Source organism: Pollicipes pollicipes, unplaced genomic scaffold (genome assembly GCF_011947565.3).
Source record: "Pollicipes pollicipes isolate AB1234 unplaced genomic scaffold, Ppol_2.1 Scaffold_4002;HRSCAF=4701_pilon_pilon_pilon, whole genome shotgun sequence".
In the NCBI taxonomy this organism is placed as follows: Eukaryota; Metazoa; Arthropoda; class Thecostraca; order Pollicipedomorpha; family Pollicipedidae; genus Pollicipes; species Pollicipes pollicipes.
Genome location: NW_023596420.1, coordinates 37,913,028 through 37,932,858, shown reverse-complemented (window position 1 = coordinate 37,932,858; position 19,831 = coordinate 37,913,028). Strand labels below are relative to the sequence as shown.

At 56.4% G+C, this 19,831-nt stretch overlaps 1 protein-coding gene across 1 annotated transcript; it reads left to right on the top strand.

Moving 5' to 3' along the window:
- Nucleotides 1–1,149: 1,149 nt before the first annotated feature.
- Nucleotides 1,150–18,799, top strand: LOC119094455 (nephrin). Its single transcript, XM_037217512.1, has 16 exons — nt 1,150–1,277; nt 2,544–2,746; nt 3,025–3,132; nt 5,748–5,761; nt 5,819–5,951; nt 7,196–7,350; nt 9,311–9,455; nt 10,511–10,641; nt 12,326–12,497; nt 14,346–14,503; nt 14,849–14,984; nt 15,283–15,591; nt 16,191–16,305; nt 16,665–16,831; nt 18,144–18,268; nt 18,611–18,799. Exons 1-16 carry the CDS (start codon nt 1,162–1,164, stop codon nt 18,797–18,799), a joined length of 2,376 nt encoding a protein of 791 aa, XP_037073407.1. The 5' UTR covers nt 1,150–1,161.
- Nucleotides 18,800–19,831: the final 1,032 nt, after the last annotated feature.

The window sequence follows — 19,831 nt, the reverse complement described above, 5'->3', positions numbered from 1 at the left end:
TGAGACTTTTTTAGGCTGCTGTCAGGTCAACAGCTTTACTCAAAGGAAAAATGCCACCTGTAAAGGCTTTCGCAAACCCCTCCGTGGTGAATGTGTGAGACAGGTCATCACTGCAGATTACACCACAATGTGCGGTGTGAGACAGGTCATCACTGCAGATTACACCACAATGTGACATGAGTTTCTGGTGGGAATTTGTGAGACAGGTCATCACTGCAGAGTGTACCACAATGCACGGTGTAAGGCAGGTCATCACTGTATATTTCTCCACAATGTACGATGTGGGGCAGCTCATCACTGCAGGTTACACCACAATGTGCGGTGTGGGGCATGTCATCACTGCACATCACACCGCAATGTGCGATGTGGGGCAGGTCATCACTGTAGACTTGGCCACAATGCACGGTGTGGGGCAAATCAACACTGCACATTACATCACAATGAACGCCATACGTATCACATTCTGGGCAAACAGTTATAAATTATGGTCCTTTAGCACATAAAGTAAGACAATCGCTTTTGATTGCAGTGCACGCCTCTAAGGGACGCTCAGAGCTGCTACTATCTTTACCTCACCATAAACACGATCGTTGTCATGGCAGAGGTGACGGCCAGCCAATCACAGACTAGATGCTTGAAAAATCCGAAGCCAATTCGCCGACATGTTGTTTCAATAAAATCAACGATAAAACAGCGGGAGTGAAACAAAGTGTGGGGTTTGATACGTTGTACTGTAAAGTAGTCTGCTGAAAGGCATACGAAGCAAATGTTTTGACCGGTCGATACAACAAAAGTTAATATCGAACAACACTTTTTGTCACTGACAGAACAGTGAGCGGTACGGTGGAAGAAACATGAAGATCGCTACTCTAAAAACGAATCCTCATCTTCTGACGGGCATCTTCCAAAACTATTCGCCGTCTCAACCGGACACGCCCAGTGTGCACTCTATGTGCAGTACTCGACCTATACTGTATGCACACGCCGCATCCTCTTCCCAGCGCCAGCAGGCGCTGGGGAAATATATATATATATATATATATATATATATATATATATATATATATATCCTTTTACCAGTGCACCCCGGCGTGACCTGTCGGAAGCTCGTGTGATTAGCGCGGCGTCCTGTCTCCGCCGGCAGGTCACGTGGCCCAGGTGATGGGCGTGGCCGGTCGCCAGGTTGACCTGCCCTGCGACATCAGCACGCATGACCCGGAGGATCAGGCCGTGCTGGTTCTGTGGTACAAAAACGACGAGGGCACGCCAATGTTCAGGTGAGGCAGACTACACGGTGCTGAATGTCCCTCATAGTAAAGGTATATATATATATATATATATATATATATATATATATATATATATATATATATATATCCTACACATTCAATTTAAAAGGCATGCACCAATAACGTAGTGGTACTGTGGGTGAGGCACCAATAACCATTACAGTTGACGCATCCTTAGAACCCAATAAGTAACAATAACAGTAAAAATTGTGGCAGTGATAAAGCGGTGTCGCTCTATAACGTTTTTTTAAAGATTTGATCCGAACCCTTTGAATGAATGGATTTCCGGGATCAGAGCTCACGCTAAGCAGTGCTTGTTGTGTGAGCCCCGACCCCTACCATCCGATCGCGCAATTCCATGTCAACGGCAGAATTTGGTGGCGAAAGCTTAACGTGCCGCAATGCTCGGCACGACCCGTCCTGCCCTCTGACGTCAACTGACCTCTAGCGCGACCGCTGCCACCGGCCGCAGGCCATACCTGTCAAGGGCAAATGGCGAGCGCCCTAAAGCGACTCGAACCCACCCCGCCACGGGTGGGTGCATCGGAAGGCAGGCGCTCTAACCAACTGAGCCACCGGGACGGACGTTAGTGCATACCACGACAGTCCGCACTGGTATAATGGTGTTGGTATGAGCTGATGGCGCTTGTTACATCCAGATTTATTTTCAGTTCTGACAAGTTCAAGAATATGTACTTATGTCTTTTAGAACGCCTCTACGATGTCGTTGAGATTTTAAAAAGACACATACACGCTTAGATAAAAGTTTGATGAACGTCATGTTTTATTTGGATCCACAAATTTGTCAACGGTCGTTTATTTTCCCTAGGATATGTGGATGATGATAAACGTCAAACAATTTGGAGCAGCATGAATTCGGATTAAGGAAAAAAATGCAACTGTTCTGCTGGATCCAAGACAAAATGCCCCTTATTTACCCCGCTGCAGCTTAGTTATTTGCATGGAACACGATTTTGTCCCTCCCCTCATTTTCCTGTCAGCATCACAAGCGTGACTGAAGCGAAGCACTATGCACACCGCGTCACCACCCCTCTGGGGTGATGCCGTCCTTTGCGGCGGTCCCCCGTGACATGGAGCACCACGCACACCACGTGACCACCCCTCTGGGGTGATGTAGTCACCGCTGCTCTGCGGCGGCGCCGTCCCCGGCGGCGGCAGCGGCCCCCTGTGACCGGCCCTCGGCCGCGGTCACAGCCGGGCGGCCCGCCCTGACCCGGCGCTCGCCCCGCCCAGCTTCGACGCGCGGGGCAACAAGTCATTCTCGGACCGGTCCGTCGGCATGGAGCTGATGCGCGGCACGCGCGCCATCTTCGTCACGCGGCCGCCGGCGCTGCGACTAGGCAGCGCCGTGCCGCAGGACCAGGGTCTCTACCGCTGCCGGGTCGACTTCAGGAACAATCCGACGCGCAACCACAGAGTCAACCTGACCATCATCAGTGAGTGGCGCTACGGTGGGGCACCTATCCTCCGTCGTCTTCAGCCGATGCGATTGCGCAAAGGGCGGCATTCGCGGCTTAGCATTCTTAACGAAATACCAGACTAATGAACGGCTTCGTAATTGTGTGACGCAACTGCAAAACAACCAACGTCTCGTCGTACAACTGTGCCTGTTCGACCACGCTTGCATCACAGAGCCAGCAGCTTGTTCGAATTCCCCAAGTGGAGTGGCCAGTTTCAGTATGGTCAGACGCTTGACCTGTGTTTGGTTTTACAGTTCCACCTGACATCCCGATCATTATACACGACAACCGCCCTGCGACGGGTCGCATCGGGCCGCTGGCAGAGGACGAGCCGCTCGAGCTCACCTGCCTCTCGCAGGGAGGTGAGTCCAGTTCGGTCAGCTTCACCTGCCCCTCGCAGCGAGGTGAGTCCAGTTCAGTTAGCTTCGCCTGCCCCTCACAGGGAGGTGGGTCCAGTTCGGTCAGCTTCACCTCGCACAGGGAGGTGAGTCCAGTTCGGTCAGCTTCACCTGCCCCTCGCAGCGAGGTGAGTCCAGTTCAGTTAGCTTCGCCTGCCCCTCACAGGGAGGTGAGTCCAGTTCGGTCAGCTTCACCACTCACAGGGAGGTGAGTCCAGTTCGGTCAGCTTCGCCTGCCTCTCACAGCGAGGGGAGTCCATTTCGGTTAGCTTCGCCTGCCCCTCACAGCGAAGTGAGTCCAGTTCGGTCAGCTTCATCTTTCACAGGGAGGTGAGCCAAGTCAAGGCTAATCAATCTACACAACAGAAATGAGTAATGTCTGTGGAAGGAGCTGTTGGAGCCCACGTGCGCCTCACCGGGGTGTGATCACTGTCACGCGAGTTCAGCCATATCTCACAGGGCAAAAATAGGTGTCTATAATCACATATGTATCTTATAGGGAGGGAGGTGATGATCGGCGCTAAACGAGACATCAGTATGACTGAGGGCTCTCGAACGTCATTCTTTTGGCATGCAGTTGCTTAAAGGCCACGGTGCAAAAAAGATGTTATCAGATGAACCTGAAATCCGATGCCCATAATTCTCTTTTATTTTAGCAGTATGGCTGCTCCTTACCCATGGAGCCCATGCCCATGCAGCAGTACTTGTAGGGGCTTAAGTATCAGTTCAGTAAAATGCACCGATGCTTCCAGATGACAAGCCTGAATCCCAACGGCCACTTTCGCTGCATCCTGTAAAGCTCACCGTCTCCCGCCCACTGTTTCCGGTACCGTTGTGTCCACCGCGTGGGCCCCCGGCTGGGCGACGCCCCGCCCCGGTGCGGAGGCTGCCGGTGCGGAGGCCGCCCGCGGAGACCACCGCCGTTGCGGCCACAACGCTCGAGGGCACGAGACGGGTCTCGCGACGGCAGTTAAATCGCAGTGGCGGCCGTAAAGCGACTCTGAGACGTCGGAGCGCGCCTGTAAATGCCGCAGCGTGTCGGACTGCGGTCAGGCGCCCCCGGCCTGCGGGACGGACTGCGGTCAGGCGCCCCCGGCCTCCGGGACGGGCGCTCCGGAGCCTCCGGGTCCCTCCCGAGGGTGTGCTGTGCTTTCCTCCTCCATTCCGAGGAAGCTCTTCGATTCTCCTGAGCCCGCTCCCTTGAGGGTGCGACGAAGCCCTTCACCTCTTTCCTGAGGGTGCCACGGAGCCCTCTGTCCCGTATTAAGGCTGCTGTGGAGCCCACTGCCTGCTCTGATGGTGTGCCCTCCACTTCCCTCCCGAGGGTTCTACGGAGCCTTGGACGGCACGATAAGCATGACCCTTTCTCGCCCGATCGGAGAACTGTATGAGCTTATATCAATAGAACCGTTCGGGGAGAAAACAATGCATGCTAATCGTGGGGAGGTGGGTACCGGTAGGTTTGGGGTAAATCTTCCGAGCAAAAAAGTCATCTGGGCATCAAATAAAATGCGTGACTATCCTTGGAGGCGAGTGTAATGAAGTGTGTTGCCAGTCTTCCGGGAAAGACACTTAACACGCGAACAAATCGTAAGACTTTGACAAACCTTTGTCCCACCTGTGTCATCAAAAGCACGGGGAAATCCACCCGTGCCCCCCCCCCCCCCGCCCCATTCCTGTGGTCACATTGGCGGGGTGGACGCCCGCAGCGTGGACGAGTGGACGCGTCCTCACTCTGGCTGAGCCTTGGCTGCTTAAGCTTGATCAGCCGAGCGAGCGTGTGGCCACCAGCAGGGCAAGTGTCCTCTGTCCGGCAGCTGCGTCTGCTAGGTCGTGCTCCGCGACAGCTCTTCTGAGAGCGGGGAGAGGGCGCCGGCAGCGGGGTGCGCGGAGCGGGGAAGGGGTCATGGGGCGGAGGGGAGGGACGCACGAAGTCACGGGAGCCCGGACACCTTGGTCGCTTGCCGTCTGGCTGTTGCTGCGCCGGAATTATTCATGCTGCACTCAGCGTCAGCGGCCGACACAAACCCCTTCGATTTGGTTTACGTCCGGGGGCGTGATTGACCGCGAAATCGTCAAGTGACGCGCCGTCGGCCTGCCAGCGGCCGGGGCGCGAGCAGCGGCCACTGGCTCGGCGGAGTTCTCCCGGACGACCTCCGCCGCGCCCGGCGCTGGCTCGCCATTGATGAGGAATCCGATTGCTGGATGTGACTTTGATCGGCACAGCATGGCCCATCGCAGTACAAATTGCATTTTGATTGAGGAAAATCGATGGATGCCTCGTCGTCTCGATGTGGAACCGTTCTGACCAGCTGTGCTGGCTGAAGGTGGAGACGCTGCTGAGCTCCGAACAAGTCCAAACGTGCATCCAGATGTTAGAATGTCACACGTGGAACGCACGTTCAGTGCACCAACCTGCTACGCTATCTGCTTCCGGTAAGTCCCGTAACTAGCAATCGCCGCCGGCTTTATCCGATTTGCGGAGCTCTGACTCTGAACGGGGGCGCCAACTGAATGCCCTCAGAGCGCGTTCCACAGAGCGTCGCCCGTCCGTCACGTGGCCGGGCCTTGGTCGGCAGGGCGGCCGGCGCCGCGTGTCACGTGGTTCCGCGACGAGCGGCTGCTGGACGCCTCGTGGCGGTCGGACGGCCGCGGCCAGGTCACGAACGTGCTGCGCCTGCCGCCGCTGAGCCGACACGACCTGCACGCCCGGCTGGTCTGCGCCGCAGCCAACAGCAACGTCAGCTTGCCGGCCGTCAACGACGTGGTTCTCGAGATGAACTGTGAGTGCGAGATGAGGCAAACGCAGCAGTGTTCTCAACGCGAGTGATCTGACTGAGAATGCGCGATGTGATGGCCGAGCACGTATGCAAAGACGCGACCAATCAACCTACTGACCCATTGCCAAAGGACAATTGAGCCTGCACCCCGCACGTACGCAACAGCTGATCTTTGTCATGCGGGGAAATACGGAAGAACGGTCAGAGTGTACAAAATCAGTACAGTAGAAAATGACGTCAGGAAAAGAGGCAGATGATGGGCGTGCGACGACCATAGTCAGTAACCTGACGTCATCTGCTATATTGAAGGCTGAGTATCGTCACTACCTGGCTTTAACGTGATCTCATTCTTGAAAATGTCGAAAAACCATGACTGTTCTGAATCCCATCATTCAGATGCATAGTCTGCTACACGCGTAACCCGCTATTTTTTTGGATTGCTGATTTCGAACCTCTCACCGTAGTGACGCCATGCCGTGTTTATAACGAGATGCAGACGAAAAATTGTGACTGAATGCCTTGCCGGAATGTTGTCGTCCATGTTGTTACCGCAGGTGGTCACGCATGTTTTTTATGTGAAGTTAAATTGCATGAGAGTCCGTAGCGCTCCCCTGAGAGTCACGAGCAAATAACAAACTCATTTCTTAAGTAATCGTTTTGAGCACCCTCGTATTCCGCTGCTGAGCCCGGTTAGTATGGTATCCAGCCTTTCAAATGGGCACTTCAATTAGCATTGGGATCGGCCTCTATTCCGTGAGAGGCACCCACCTGCGAGGAGTTTGCATGTAACGGAACCACCAGACCGCAGTGTGAGTTTGGACGGGCCCCTCCAATCAGGGCTTCCCAGAGCATTAGGAACCCGATCCAATTCGACCAAATTAGGGTAATCATGCCTGAAGGAGTGAAAGCAAGCATAGGATGGCATAAGGCAAGCATAAGCAACGGCTCCAAACTTCTTCCGGGCGGCCCGCCGGGTGGGACTGGGCCCATCGTTGCCCAGCGATATTGAAGTCGTCAAGGCAGCAGTTGACGCGTGACCTGTATTGATCCAGTTCACGTGCCACCTGCTGCATCGCTATAGCTCAGTGCGTTTATCTCCCTCGGTCTGGTGGCAATTCTTTCTCGTGAGAAAGCTGGAAATCCTTGCACATCCTGATGTACGGCAAAACAGCACCTCGTGCGACAGGCAATACGAAGAAAAATGTGTTTTTGCGTGTTGAGGAAGGCGCCGCCGGCCGTGGTTGCAGTTCGGCCACTGAGCGTGGAGATCCTGGGCTCGCCGCGGACCTCCATGTCCGCCGGCAAGACGTACGACCTCGTCTGCCGCACGTTCGGGTCGAGGCCGGCAGCCAACCTCACCTGGTGGATCGACGACAGACGCATCACAGGAGCCAAACAGGCGGTGAGCTCAGCCTCGGCGTGCTGTGATTGGGTGCGCGCGTGACGGCGGGACTGCATGGCTTCTGTCATGTGATTTCCCGCAGTAGCAAACAGCCACTTGACGTCGTGAACGTCGAAGGAAGCGGCGCTGAGTCGGCGCAAGTGGGCGTGTGGACCAGCGGAGGCCAGTCGGCGGGCTTTGTGTAATGCATATTTATCCGTACTGCGCCGTGCATGAAAATGTCATGGCTGACGATTTATGGTTATACGCCCTTGGAGGATTGTTTCGAGGCACGTTACCGAGCTCAGGCGAATGAAGTGGAGTGCGGACCGCAGGGGCGGTGGCGTGAACCTAAATACGAGGCCGCGTGCTTAAGGGAGCACACAAATATTCCATGTCAGGTTGCTGGACGAATGCTGCCTACGAACGGACACGGACAGTTCGCAGACTGAGTGCCACAATGTGAGCCTCGCTTTTTCTGCAAAACACGTTCCACTATTGCGCTCATTGGAGCAGAAGTTTCATAGGCATTGCTTCATCTCGCTCCGTTCGACTGGGTCGAAACAAGTCTGATTATGCAAATTGCCGCTTGAGTAGTCTGAAAAAGGTGTCTGGCATTTTGGCACACCGGCCGGTCCCTGGCTGGCGCCGGTGATATTCCAGAGATCACTGCGTTTCCCTTTTTCTTTCCCTTTCCTTTTTCCTTCCACGAGAGTGACCAAGAGCGGCGCGACTTCCAGTAGACCGTGGCAGGTGTCCTCTGCGCGAATCGCCTGTGAAAAGTCCGCCGGGAGGTGCCTCGTGTAAAAAGCTAGAGGTTTTTCAGAGTTTGGTCATGTCTGGCATTTCAGGCGCATTAGCTCGGAATGGGCTAATTGAAGGCGACACGGTAGACATTTCCATGCTGATTTCATATTCGTGGGGTTTGAGCAAAGTGGGGCAAAGCTTTTACCGAAACTTCGTACAGCAGAAAAAACTCTACCATCTGCGTCCATTTCCAATAATGTTGTGGAAACCTCAATCGATGCAAGCAGCCCGACAGCTTTGTGGTCAACCGTACCTTTTGCCATTCTGTGTGAAGAGAGATTTCGATGAAATGTTTTACGAATGTTAACAGCTGCGTTCTGGCTAAAGTTCCTCTACTTTTCCACCGGTGAATGATAAACATAAAAAGGTTCGGGAAACTAACGCTGATTTCCGTCAGCACAATTAGGACTATTGTGCTTCCCGATGGTGTACACAAAAGGCCTGCGGGAAAGCATAGATCTTTAAGCCCTGTGGCTCCCTGATGAGACACCTCCAGCATTGCCTTTTATGGGAGATATATCCAAACATGCATGCAAAAATAATCGATCTTATTGCCTTTCGATCCCTCAAGTAGCACCATCGATTTGGACAATGAAATGCAATTGATTGATCATGGGGTTTGCTTCGCAAAACGGCTATGGCTCTCTCTTATGGAAAATGCCTCCAGCCTTGAGCTTTATAATGTAGAATCATGATAATCATCGAGGCGATTGTCGCCGCACCAGAGTCTAACACCAAGAGCGACGAATATCACGGACATTTCCATCGTCCCTGCATACCTGTGCCATCATACAACAGACGATTAGGAAAACACGCAGTCATTTTCAAATGCATTTGAAATGCCTTGTAAAAGTTGTGTTTATGTTAATCATTAAATTTATGTTAATTTATTATATTTATGTCAATATTGGCTTCGACGGGCTCCCCATCAGCGCCGAGCTCTTCGGCCCCTTGACCGAACCGCGACCCGGTGGCCGGTTCTGTGACCCCGTGACCGACCCGCGACCCGGTGGCTGGTTCTGTGACCCCGAGCCGGGCCCGTAACCCTGTGGCCGGGGCCGTGACCCCGCGGTCGAGCCCGTGACCCCGTGGCCGGGTCCTTAACACCGTGGCGGGCTGCTCTCTCGGCGTCCGGCACCGCTGGGCCGTGACCGCGGCCTGCACCCGCCGGCAGGAGTCTGGCGGCGGCAACATCACGAGCAGCACGCTGCCGCTGCAGCCGCGCGCAGAGGACAACGGTCGCCAGCTCGTGTGCCGAGCCGAGAACAGTCAGGTGGCCGGCGGCTCGCTAGAGCACCGCCGGCAGCTGGCTGTCAGATGTGAGTGCCGTTCCGGAGTGCCCGCCGCCCGCGCTCGGCCTTCCCCCGCCGTCCGCCCTGAATGCGGCCGCTTATCGGTGGCCAGCCGCCGTGAGTGTTCCGCCGGCTGCTGTGAGTGCCTCGCCGGCTGCTGTGAGTGTCCCGCCGCCTGCTGTGAGTGTCCCGCCGCCTGCTGTGAGTGCCCCGCCGTCTGCTGTGAGCACTCCCCTCCCGCTGAGCATCACACCGCCTGCTGTGAGTGTGCCGCCGCCTGCTGTGAGTGCCCCGCCGCCTGCTGAGATTACTCCCCTCCAGCTGAATATCCCGCCGCCTGCTGTGAGTACTCCCCTTCCGCTGAGTATCCAGATGGCTGCTATGAGTGTCCTGCCTCCTGCTGTGAGTGCCTCGCCGCCCGCTGTGAGCACTCTCCTCCCGCTGAGTGCCCTGCCGCAATCTCTACCCACGTCGAGGTCGCCCCACCGTTCCAATAGCGGAGTGAGGTGGGCCTACCCCAGACTCATTCGCCCCGGCCCGTCATAAAGGCTCGCGGGATATCCCAATGTACCGGGCAATGTGCCAGTCGCCGGTTTGACCGCACGTGATAGTCATGCGGTATCGTGTTTCTCAGCTATCGGCACCTATCCTATCGGCACCTATCAGCTATCGGCAGTCGCCGCATTCATTCCATAAAGATCGACCTCTAGATATTGCACGATGCATGCCAGCACCATTCTCGGGTGATGAACGCGACATCCGATACGCTTTTAAATGTCCACGATGTGAGTTACCGTCATTACGGTACGTTGGACCATGCGCTCGTAAAACGGGAACGTTGGTTTTGATCCTGGAAGTCTTCTCAGGGCAGCTTGTCTATGGAGTTTAAAGTGTCAGTGAGAATGTCAGCAACCACCAAATCTGTCACAGCGTCTCCGAAAAACGATCGCCCGCAACTAAATTATCGCACATAGTTTGACGCGACACGCACGCGACTTCACGCGTCCAAAGCATTACCCCTGATTTCACTGAACCTAACGGAGGGGGTCAACATACCACAGCGTCTATCGGTGTGTCCCCAGTCGCTCCGATGGTGACGCTGAAACTTGGCTACGCCCTGAACCCGGACGACATCAAGGAGGGCGCCGACATCTACTTCGACTGCACGATCCACGCCAACCCTCCGGTCTACAGCGTGATCTGGTACCACGACGTAAGTACCGCTCTGCACCACCAGTACCGCGAGTACCGCCCTGGCCAGCTCGGCGGCTCGTCGACGGCCATCACACGGCTGGGCTGTGTGAGCACTCAGTACGGACAAAGGCAGGGATGTTGAGGCCTGCTCGTCATCGATTCCCTCGTCTGTGAGGTATTCATGGACTTGGCCTCAGTATCACTGTCGTGTGGTTTCAATCAGGCTGTATACGCCTGGGCAGGCCGTTGCACTCGCATGTCAGGCCACAATTGCTGGGAGAGTGATGCACCTGTGCTTGCCCATAAAAAACGCATTCATTTTCGACGACATGCTACTGCTTTTTGACGACGATTCCATATCAGCGACTTCAGCTTCCATATCAGCGCCTTCAGCTTTTGCAGCGTCAGGCATTTGCTAAAGGTTTGGTGCTCTGGCGTTCGGCGAAACATATGGATGCCCTACCCACCTGTTTAGACCGGTTATTTCCGGCCGCGCGATCGCGCGTCGCCGCAGTAGCGTTCTGCTCACGAGTAAACGAGTCCATGGCCTCCAAGTCTTTTTCACGCCACTATTGTTGAATAGGGACCTAATTTGGTACCGAACATGTTATGCCCGGAAACTAGGATAACAATTAGGATAGGATAAATTAGTAAAACTAGGATTCAGTCCCAACGTTTGTCGCCAGGTGTGGCAAAACAGCAAAAAGTTAAACGCCTACTCACCATTTTGCGTTTGTCTTTTTGTTCCGATGGTATGAACTCATTACGAACCGCAACTGAGAGACGAGGAATAAGCATATGATGACGAAAGAACACGCTTAAGGAATAAATTTTACCGGCTTATTTTAAAGGCTTGATCACAAGGCACGCGTTCCCGTCTGTTTACACTACTTTTCGTGTACTTCAGATTTGGTTCAAAGGAAGTCCCTGCCCAATAATCTAGCGTGAGAAGGCCTGTTTTGTTCGCTTTGCGGCACTAGCTGCGTCATTGCGCCACTAACTCACCGGAACCGCACGTGGAGCGCGCGTGGTCTGAGTACGCGACGATTAGGCTCAGGCTCGCTGGTACAAACATCATTAGCGGTCCTCCAAGCGACAACGGTGTGCCGTAATAATGTCTAATTAAAGGGGACGCGGAATTTGTGAGACGAATCAAGCGCGTTATGCTTTCGCCGTTGCAGCGGAATTTTGCCGAGGTGGCTTATGGACATGCTTGCGGATGCAGCACGGCTCCAAATTATGCTTTAACTTCACTTCTTATTGCGTTCTGGTCATGCACGAGACTCGCTGTTGGTTAGAATAAGATAATATATTTTGTCTACTCACAGAGCAATTGCCTCACTGCACAGTGTGGCAGTGCTTTTTATGTGTTGTGTGCTCGTTGTATTTGCTGATCATTTATCATTACCTCAGCTGTTGGTTCAATCATTCTTGCATGACGTATGGATTGCGAGGTTAATGTGGGGTCAATATCGTGGACTCTGTATCTGCGGACTGAGCTCCCCGAAGACCGCATTCTAGCTGAACGTGCCAAATCACTGGACTCAACAACTCGAGTAGCTTGCTGACCGACTCGCTGTAGCCCGCTGACCGTTCTGCCCGCTCGCTCGGCTGCCTCGCTGGCTGCCGCCGACTCGCCAGCCTGCCTGGGTCCGCCGGGCGGTCACCTGTGACCCGTGACCTGTGACCTGTGACCACCCCAGGGCGCGCCGCTGGAACCCAGCGCCGGGGCGGGCGCGGCTGACCGGGTCAGCATCAGCGAACGCAGCCTGGTGGTGCGCAACGTCAGCAGCAGGGCGGCCGGCGCCTACGTCTGCAAGGCCTCCAACCCGGAGGGCGACGGCGCCAGCCGGCCCGTCCTGCTCAGCGTCAAGTGTGAGTGTCGGCCCCCTGCTGGGACGGTTGTGCGTGTCGGCTCCCTCTCGGGGTCAGGTGTGAGTGTCGGCCCCCCTTGGGTTTGAGTGTGGGTATTTGCCCCCTCTCGGGGTCAGGTGTGTGTGTCGGTCCTCTCTCAGGGCCGGATGTGCGTATCAGACCCTTCTCAGGGTCAAGTGTGAGTGTCGGCCTTCTCTCGGGGTCAGGTATGAGTGTCGGCCCCCTCCCAGCGTCCAGTGTGTATCGGCTCCCTCGACGTCGGCCTGATCGGGTCGGGCCTCGAAATGCCAAGCATCCACCTCATCCCCACGTGGAGACGGCATGTCCCCTTGGGCGCGATGGGTATGAGCGTGCTGAACCTGCCGTAGATCTCTTTTATTTCTGATCGGTGTCACACTGGCGTCGTCTGGTGCATGGAGATGGACGGCGCATTTTTAAGCATGTGGTATGTTCGTGGGCTGTCAAAGGTATCCTCCTCGATTGTCGAGCAGATACTGTCGATGCGTAAGGCCGCATGCTTTCCCCGGAGCGCGGAAGAGAACAGCGCTCAGGACACTGGGCGTCGGGATCAGCGGATACCGCGGTATTCTTACTATGCAGGACAGGGCATTCTTATCTTGCTGGATTCACCGCCCGCATGCTGATGTGAATAGGTGGTCACCATCGGTCATGCGCGTGGCATGACCGATGACCGATGACATGACCGATGACGACCACCCATTGACGTTACCCATCGGTGCCGACCGGTGGCTACAGCCTCGCCAAGGCGGAGGTGCCTCGCCTGACAACGCCCCGCGCGGCGTGCCGACACGTCCTCATGTCAAGGCCGGGGCCGCCCCCTTGGACACCTGCTGACCACGCATCGATCGGCTGATTACCCCCTGATGGCTTTCTGCCCGGGCGCCGCGAGTGGGTTGTCTGCCGATGATAGTCGGGTTGTGTGGCGCGGATAGTGATTGCAGCTGACGCGCCCTTAAAGCCTGACACCTGACTGACGGTCGTATGTTTCTCCCGATTGAGCCCTCCGCGATTAAAGTTTTCGGCGAAGTTGTCGGAGAGATTTTGTCACCCACCTGTCTTATCCGCCTCAGAACACGCTTTTTGTGTCCACATCGGGTTGTGATCTTTGCCCAGCTTCCCACAATGTGCGGTGGACTTTCCGGCCGTTGCTTACTGATCTGCCCCCGGTTATCTCATGTTGGTTGCCATTTTGGCGGTGAGCAAATTGCTTCTCCTTTCGACAGTCATGTACATCTCCCCCAACTGTATGTTTTATAGGTCACGTAATGCCTACTTGTAACATTAAAATAACGCATATTTGTCTAGGGTGCTTTAGAACAAAATGGAAACACACTTAGTACCTAAGTACTGCTTGAAAACATATTTGCCCTTTTCACAATGTTGCGGCATCAGCCTACCAACCACTGACCACGACTGACCTTGTCTGGCCTATCTGACCTAGTCTGAGCCCCCAGACCTCATCACCCGTCTGATCTTGCTTAATTCTGTATGACCTCGCCTGACACAGTCTACATAACCTGGCCCATTTGACCTCGTCTGACCTCTTTTTACCTTATTTGGCTTCGCCTGATCTCGTCTGGTCACGTGTGCTACCGCCGGACCTTACCTGACGGCGTGTGACCCTACCTGTCACTCCCTGATCTTGTCTGACCACGTCTGACCGCGTTTGACCCCGGATAACCTCATCTGCCCTCGTCTGATCTTACTTGACATATTATGACCTCATCTGACTACGTTTGATCCCGGCTAACCTCATCTGCCCTCGTCTGATCTTACCTGACACATTATGACCCCATCTGACCTCGTCTGACCCCGCGGCGCCGGCAGACGCGCCCGTTTGCGTGCAGGGCCAGAAGAGGCGGTACGGCGCGGCCCGCCACGAAGCCGTCCAGGTCACATGTCAAGTGGACGCCAACCCGCCGGTCGTCACCTACAAATGGCAGTTCAACAACTCCGTGGAGATCGTCGAGCTGGCCTACTCTCAGGTCAGTCGGGTCCCCAAGGTCACCCGAGTCGTCTCGGGTCGGCTGCGGGAACTCCACGTGCTCGTGCAAACTTATGGTGACAGGGCAGAAACGCCCGTGGAATTATACATTGCGCGTTGCTGCAGAACTTTGCCGAAAGTCACAGAATGCCATTAGCTTGGCACCGGAGGGACTGCCCTGTCAAACAACCTCTCTCGACCAGCGGACGACTGTTGCGTAGGTCAGACATGCGCCTGACATCTTGGACTCCCGCACCCTTGACACGATGGCCCCGTTGCGGCTGCCACGTCGCCGCCGGCGCCGGCGGATCGCCGGGTGGTAACGCCGCCGGGCGGCTGACCTCAGGTGACCTCCCGGGGCCTGGAGAGCCGGGCCACGTACATACCGAAGACGGAGCGCGACTATGGCACGCTGCTCTGCCGGGCCGATAACGAGATCGGCCGCATGGTGCTGCCGTGCGCCTTCCAGCTGGTGGCCGCCGGTCAGTGCTCATCGGGCCCGCCGGAAGGGGGGTGTTCTCATCTGCGGCCATACATTCCGCGTAGCTCAATGTAGTCACGTGCTCGTGCTTCTCGCAGAATGTACCGGACGTGGACATGAATGATTAAATAACTATGCAACTGGCGTTTCCCTTGATAAGCCGCAAGTGACCCGTGCAGCGACGGTGGCAGTGGCCGCGGCTGCTGCACCGCTGCCGACGGTGACAGCCCCGCCGTCCGCCCGCACGGACCGTTGTGAGAGCGTCCCATCCCCCCTCCCCCCCCCCCTCCCTCCCGTAGGCCGACCGGACCCGCTCCGGAACTGCAGCGTCATCAACCAGACGTCCGACTCGCTGGAGGTGGAGTGCGCGGCCGGCTTCGACGGCGGTCTGCCGCAGTACTTTGTGGCCGAGCTGTACGACGTGGCGGGCCGGCGGCTGGTGCGCAACCTCACGCGCCCCTTCCCCGACTTCGCGGTGCTGGAGCTGCCGCCGGGGCTGGAGCTGCGGCTCGAGCTGTACGCGGCCAACAGTCGCGGACGCAGCCGAGCCGTCACACTCGAGGGATTCACGCTCAAGATGCCCGAGAAGCGCACCTCCAAAGGCGCCGGTACGTGGCGGGGCAGGCGGAGCGAGAGCCCTGAGAGGACGGTCCGGACGGAACAGCTCGCCCCTTTCCGTTGCTTGCGACTTCGCCGAGAGTGCGCGGCCGCAGGTATACTGTGCCGCATGGCTTTTGGGCTGACGCGGCTTCAGTAGGCGAATCAGCCAGCGTAGGCTCGCGCTGAGTCACGGCAGTTCAACCAATCGCAGTCTTTAACGGAGCAAGCATATTGGTGGCACTTGTGCGCATGCGCAAGCTGATTCGTACTCACTCGTTGCGATTTTGCACAAATGATGGCGATTTGCACACAGTCTTCGGTCCACTGCATGCGTGTACAAATCCATCCTGCCGTGTTGTTTGATGAGTTTGACCGACGAAACGTGACCTCCTTTTCACCTTCTCTGTCCTTCTGCTCTGACGGAACGGTCTCCCTCCAACTCTTCGGCATGGTTCATGGACCTGAACCTCTGACCCACGTCGACCGTGGTTACCTGACCTTTTGACCCACGGCGGCCGTGCTGACCTGACCCTCTGACCCGCGGCGTCCGTGCTGACCTGCCCCTGCCGTGCTGACCTGAACCCTGACCGTCGGCCGTGGTCGGCAGGCGCGCCACCGGAGCAGCCGTTCTCGGTGACGCCGATCCTGGGCGTGCTGATCGGTCTGGTCGCCTCCCTCATCATCATCGCCATCGGCGCCGTCGCCTGCATCAGGAACAACAGGTCAGGCCAGCAGTGGCGGCCAGCCGCAGTGGGAAAATGCGGTCGCGAACGGCGCCTGGTGCGTGGTGATGGAGCCTTTGATTTGTACTTCTGTTGCCTCGTATACCCTGACTTGCTCTCAATACGAGCGGTGTAAACAAAACGCCGGTATCAACGAAGTTGTAACGATGTTTATTTGGCAGGGCGCGAGTTGCACACCCTTCCATTTGAGATGCCACTTAGTTTTCCAGACGCGGCGGTAGCAGTCGTCGCTTCTGCCAGTTTTGCGCCGGCTGTAAATGCTCGATTGCATCCCCACGGCGCGGCGTTGGCCGGCGGCCCGTCCAGCCGCCTGACGTCAACCTCTCCCGCCTGCGCAGCGGCCGGTCACGGAAGCCGGCCACCCACACGGACCTGGCGGCGCCTTCCGTGCCGGGCAAGGGCGGCGCCGAGCCGGGCCCCCCGCCGGGCCGGGCCGCGACCCAGCCCCCCGCCAAGGGCTGCGACCCGGACGACCCCAACCCGGACGTGGTGCCCAGCCGACACGGTGAGACGGCGCTGCTGCGGGTGGCGGCGCCGCCCCGCACCGGCCGCGGGGCTCAGCTGCGGGTCATGAGGGGTCTCATCGGGAGCAGAACCGTGCCGGTACTTTTTTGTGCATTTTGTCATCGGTTTTGCGTTGCGACCACCAGGGATTTTTCAGGTGAGGAGTGAAGTAGCATTATTGTCGCAACAGAAGGAGCAGCAGTAAGGTTAAATCGGCTTCGTTCGTTTCAACGACTCTGTCATTTCCACTCCAAAAACTTGGTCTGCTCAGCTTGTTCCGTTGGTCTGAACATGGCGAGAGAAATTCACGACCTCTGCCGTCTTGGAGTCTTTGAACTTCTTAGTCAGCTCCTGGTCGTTTGCGCAATAAGCATAAAAGTGGCAATATCTTTCCTGATATTGTTCATTTGGATGTCTTTATGGCATATTAATTTAGCCCCGCTAACTATGCAAAGCCTGCACCATGACTTCGAAAACCGACGGTCGACAGAAACTTAGCCAGCTTGCGTTGTGCCTTCATACACCGTCACCATATGCTGAAGTGTATTAGCTCTGCCTTGCTATACTGTGATCACCCGTCGTTATATTATGAGAACAAACGTCTTACAACCAACGATTCACCGAGTTGCTCTGCAAAAGTACGCACTTCACACCGATGGTATTTGCATTGCAATTTCGAACCACTGAGCAACCAACGCCAGCCTGTTACCAAAGCAAGTAAGCGCGCGAGCAAATGGTTTACCATCGCGTACCACAAAGATAGCCGCATATCGTTATCACCGGCGTCGGCTGTTCCCACCGCGTGTCGCGAGCGGGTCCCGTCCCATGACGCCTGGCACAGACGGATCATCGCGCCCGCCGACGATCCCCGGCCTGTTCGGCTCTGGCTAACGCCGCCGCTGATTGGACGGTGCGGACTGACTGGCTCGCTCGCGGCGTAGTGGTGCCAGATGCGGCGCTCTGCATGTGGCAGCCGCAGCGCCGCCGCGCCACCGACTGCGATGCGCGACGCGAAAGCCGCCGACCGCTTCGATGAAAGTAGCAGCCGCCGAGGGCCAATCCGCTAAACGGAACAGCCGTGTGAAGTGTTTATACGAAGTGATGTGTTTGCGCTGCGTCAATGGCGCATTGGAGGCATTTGGAAGGAGAGGAGCCCACTTCCAGGAGTGGAAGACGTCTGGGTTGTGTGGTCTGCCGCGTGTGCAGTGCAATCGTTGCGTGGTGCGCTCTAACCCCATCCGCGGCAGCGGTGTGACGGGACTGAACCGGTGCCTCGCAACTTTGTGCTGACCTTGAGACGTGCCTGTCCGCAGATCCTGAATGTGAAGTGACTGAGGGGACGCTCATGTTAAACCACCTCGCGGGAGAGATGAAGAGAAATAACGTGTCGTCTCCCGACTATCCCGCAACAAAGCAAATCAAGTCAAAATTGTACCAGGTTAGTAAAAAAGTGTTCCAACAATTTCGTTTTTATACACTGCTGAGTTGATTTTGGTGATGGTGGATCGAAGATTTTGCGGATTTTGGTTTTGGCGGGTTGCGCGAATTATGTCATGTATGCGGCACGTATACGACAGCTGAATGAGTAAGATTATCTTGACCGGTCAAGAACCATCTCGCTTAGCACAAAAATCTTCCGCCATGCAGACGACTTCCGAAACTGTCATGCCTTGTGTGCCGAACAAACCACCGTCACACGAGCCTCGTTACGAAGTGCCCCAGCCGCTGCACCGATACAACCGTCGCCGCGCCACCCACCGCGCCCGCCTCCCGTCGGCAGGACGACGGCATCCAGTACGCCGAGCTGACGCTGCCCCGCGCGGGTCAGGCGGGCAAGGTGACCCGGGGTCGCGACCCCGACGCGAGCGTCATCTACGCGTCCATAGACCACCGGCGGGGCGGCGGTCCGGCGCGGGACACAGTGGTGCGCGCGCCGCTCCTCAACAACGACCAGGAGAGTGTGGTGTGATGCCAGCCGGCCGCCCCCCCCCCCCCCTCCCTTCCCTCTTCCGGCCCCGCCCGCCGCCATGACGTTGGCACGCGGTGAGGCGAGTAGCGGCGGGTCGTGACGCCGCCGGCGCCGGGCACGCGAGTGTTGCTGCTGGCGTGATGACGTCACAAAGGCGACGCGCAGTGGCCGGGGAGGGCGGACGTATTGCTGGTGCCAAGCCTGCTGCTACGGACGTGAGGAAGTGGAGCGGGCCTGATCTGCTGCTTTCGGAACACGCTCCTTAGGTGGGGGGCGTTAGGTCCCAATCGTCCCGTCGAATCAAATTTGAACGGTCTTTAATCTCGTGCCACCGCAATTGTCTACTTCTAGCGAGGGCGTTTTTGTTAAACGCAGACCAAAGCATGCGATACGGATGCCCCACTCGCCGTCCTGTTTCACACGCACACACAGATCGGCGGATGTCCTGTTTCGCACGCACACACAGATCGGCGGATGTCCTGTTTCACACGCACACACAGATTGGCGGGTGTCCTGTTTCACACGCACACACAAATCGGCGGGTTTCCCGTTTCACGCGCACACACAGATCGGTGGGTTTCCCGCTTCACATGCACACACAGATCGGCGGGTTTCCTGTTTCACATGCACACGCAGATCGGTGGGCTTCCTGTTTCACGCGCTCACGCAACCGGAGCACAGACCACCCAGACGGTGTAACACAAGAACAAAGACCACCAGGCCGATGGAGCGCAAGAACACACACCACCAGGACGGTGGAACACAGGAAAAACTGCCTACAGGTGCAGTCTTGCCCTGAGCCGCGGGTAGCTGAAGACATGACACTCCGACATAATGGCACCAGCCATCGCGATCATTGTCCGATTCTCCAAATAGGTGTGTTGGTTTCATTCTTGCCCATCTTACCTCTGTTCTCATCTGATGTTTCAACACCTGGGGCTGGTGTTGAAACCAGTGTTGATGACAGCATTTAGAAGTTTGGGGGAGGAACACTGAACTTCTTGCAGTCAGGTTTGCTAGTCATTTCGCTTT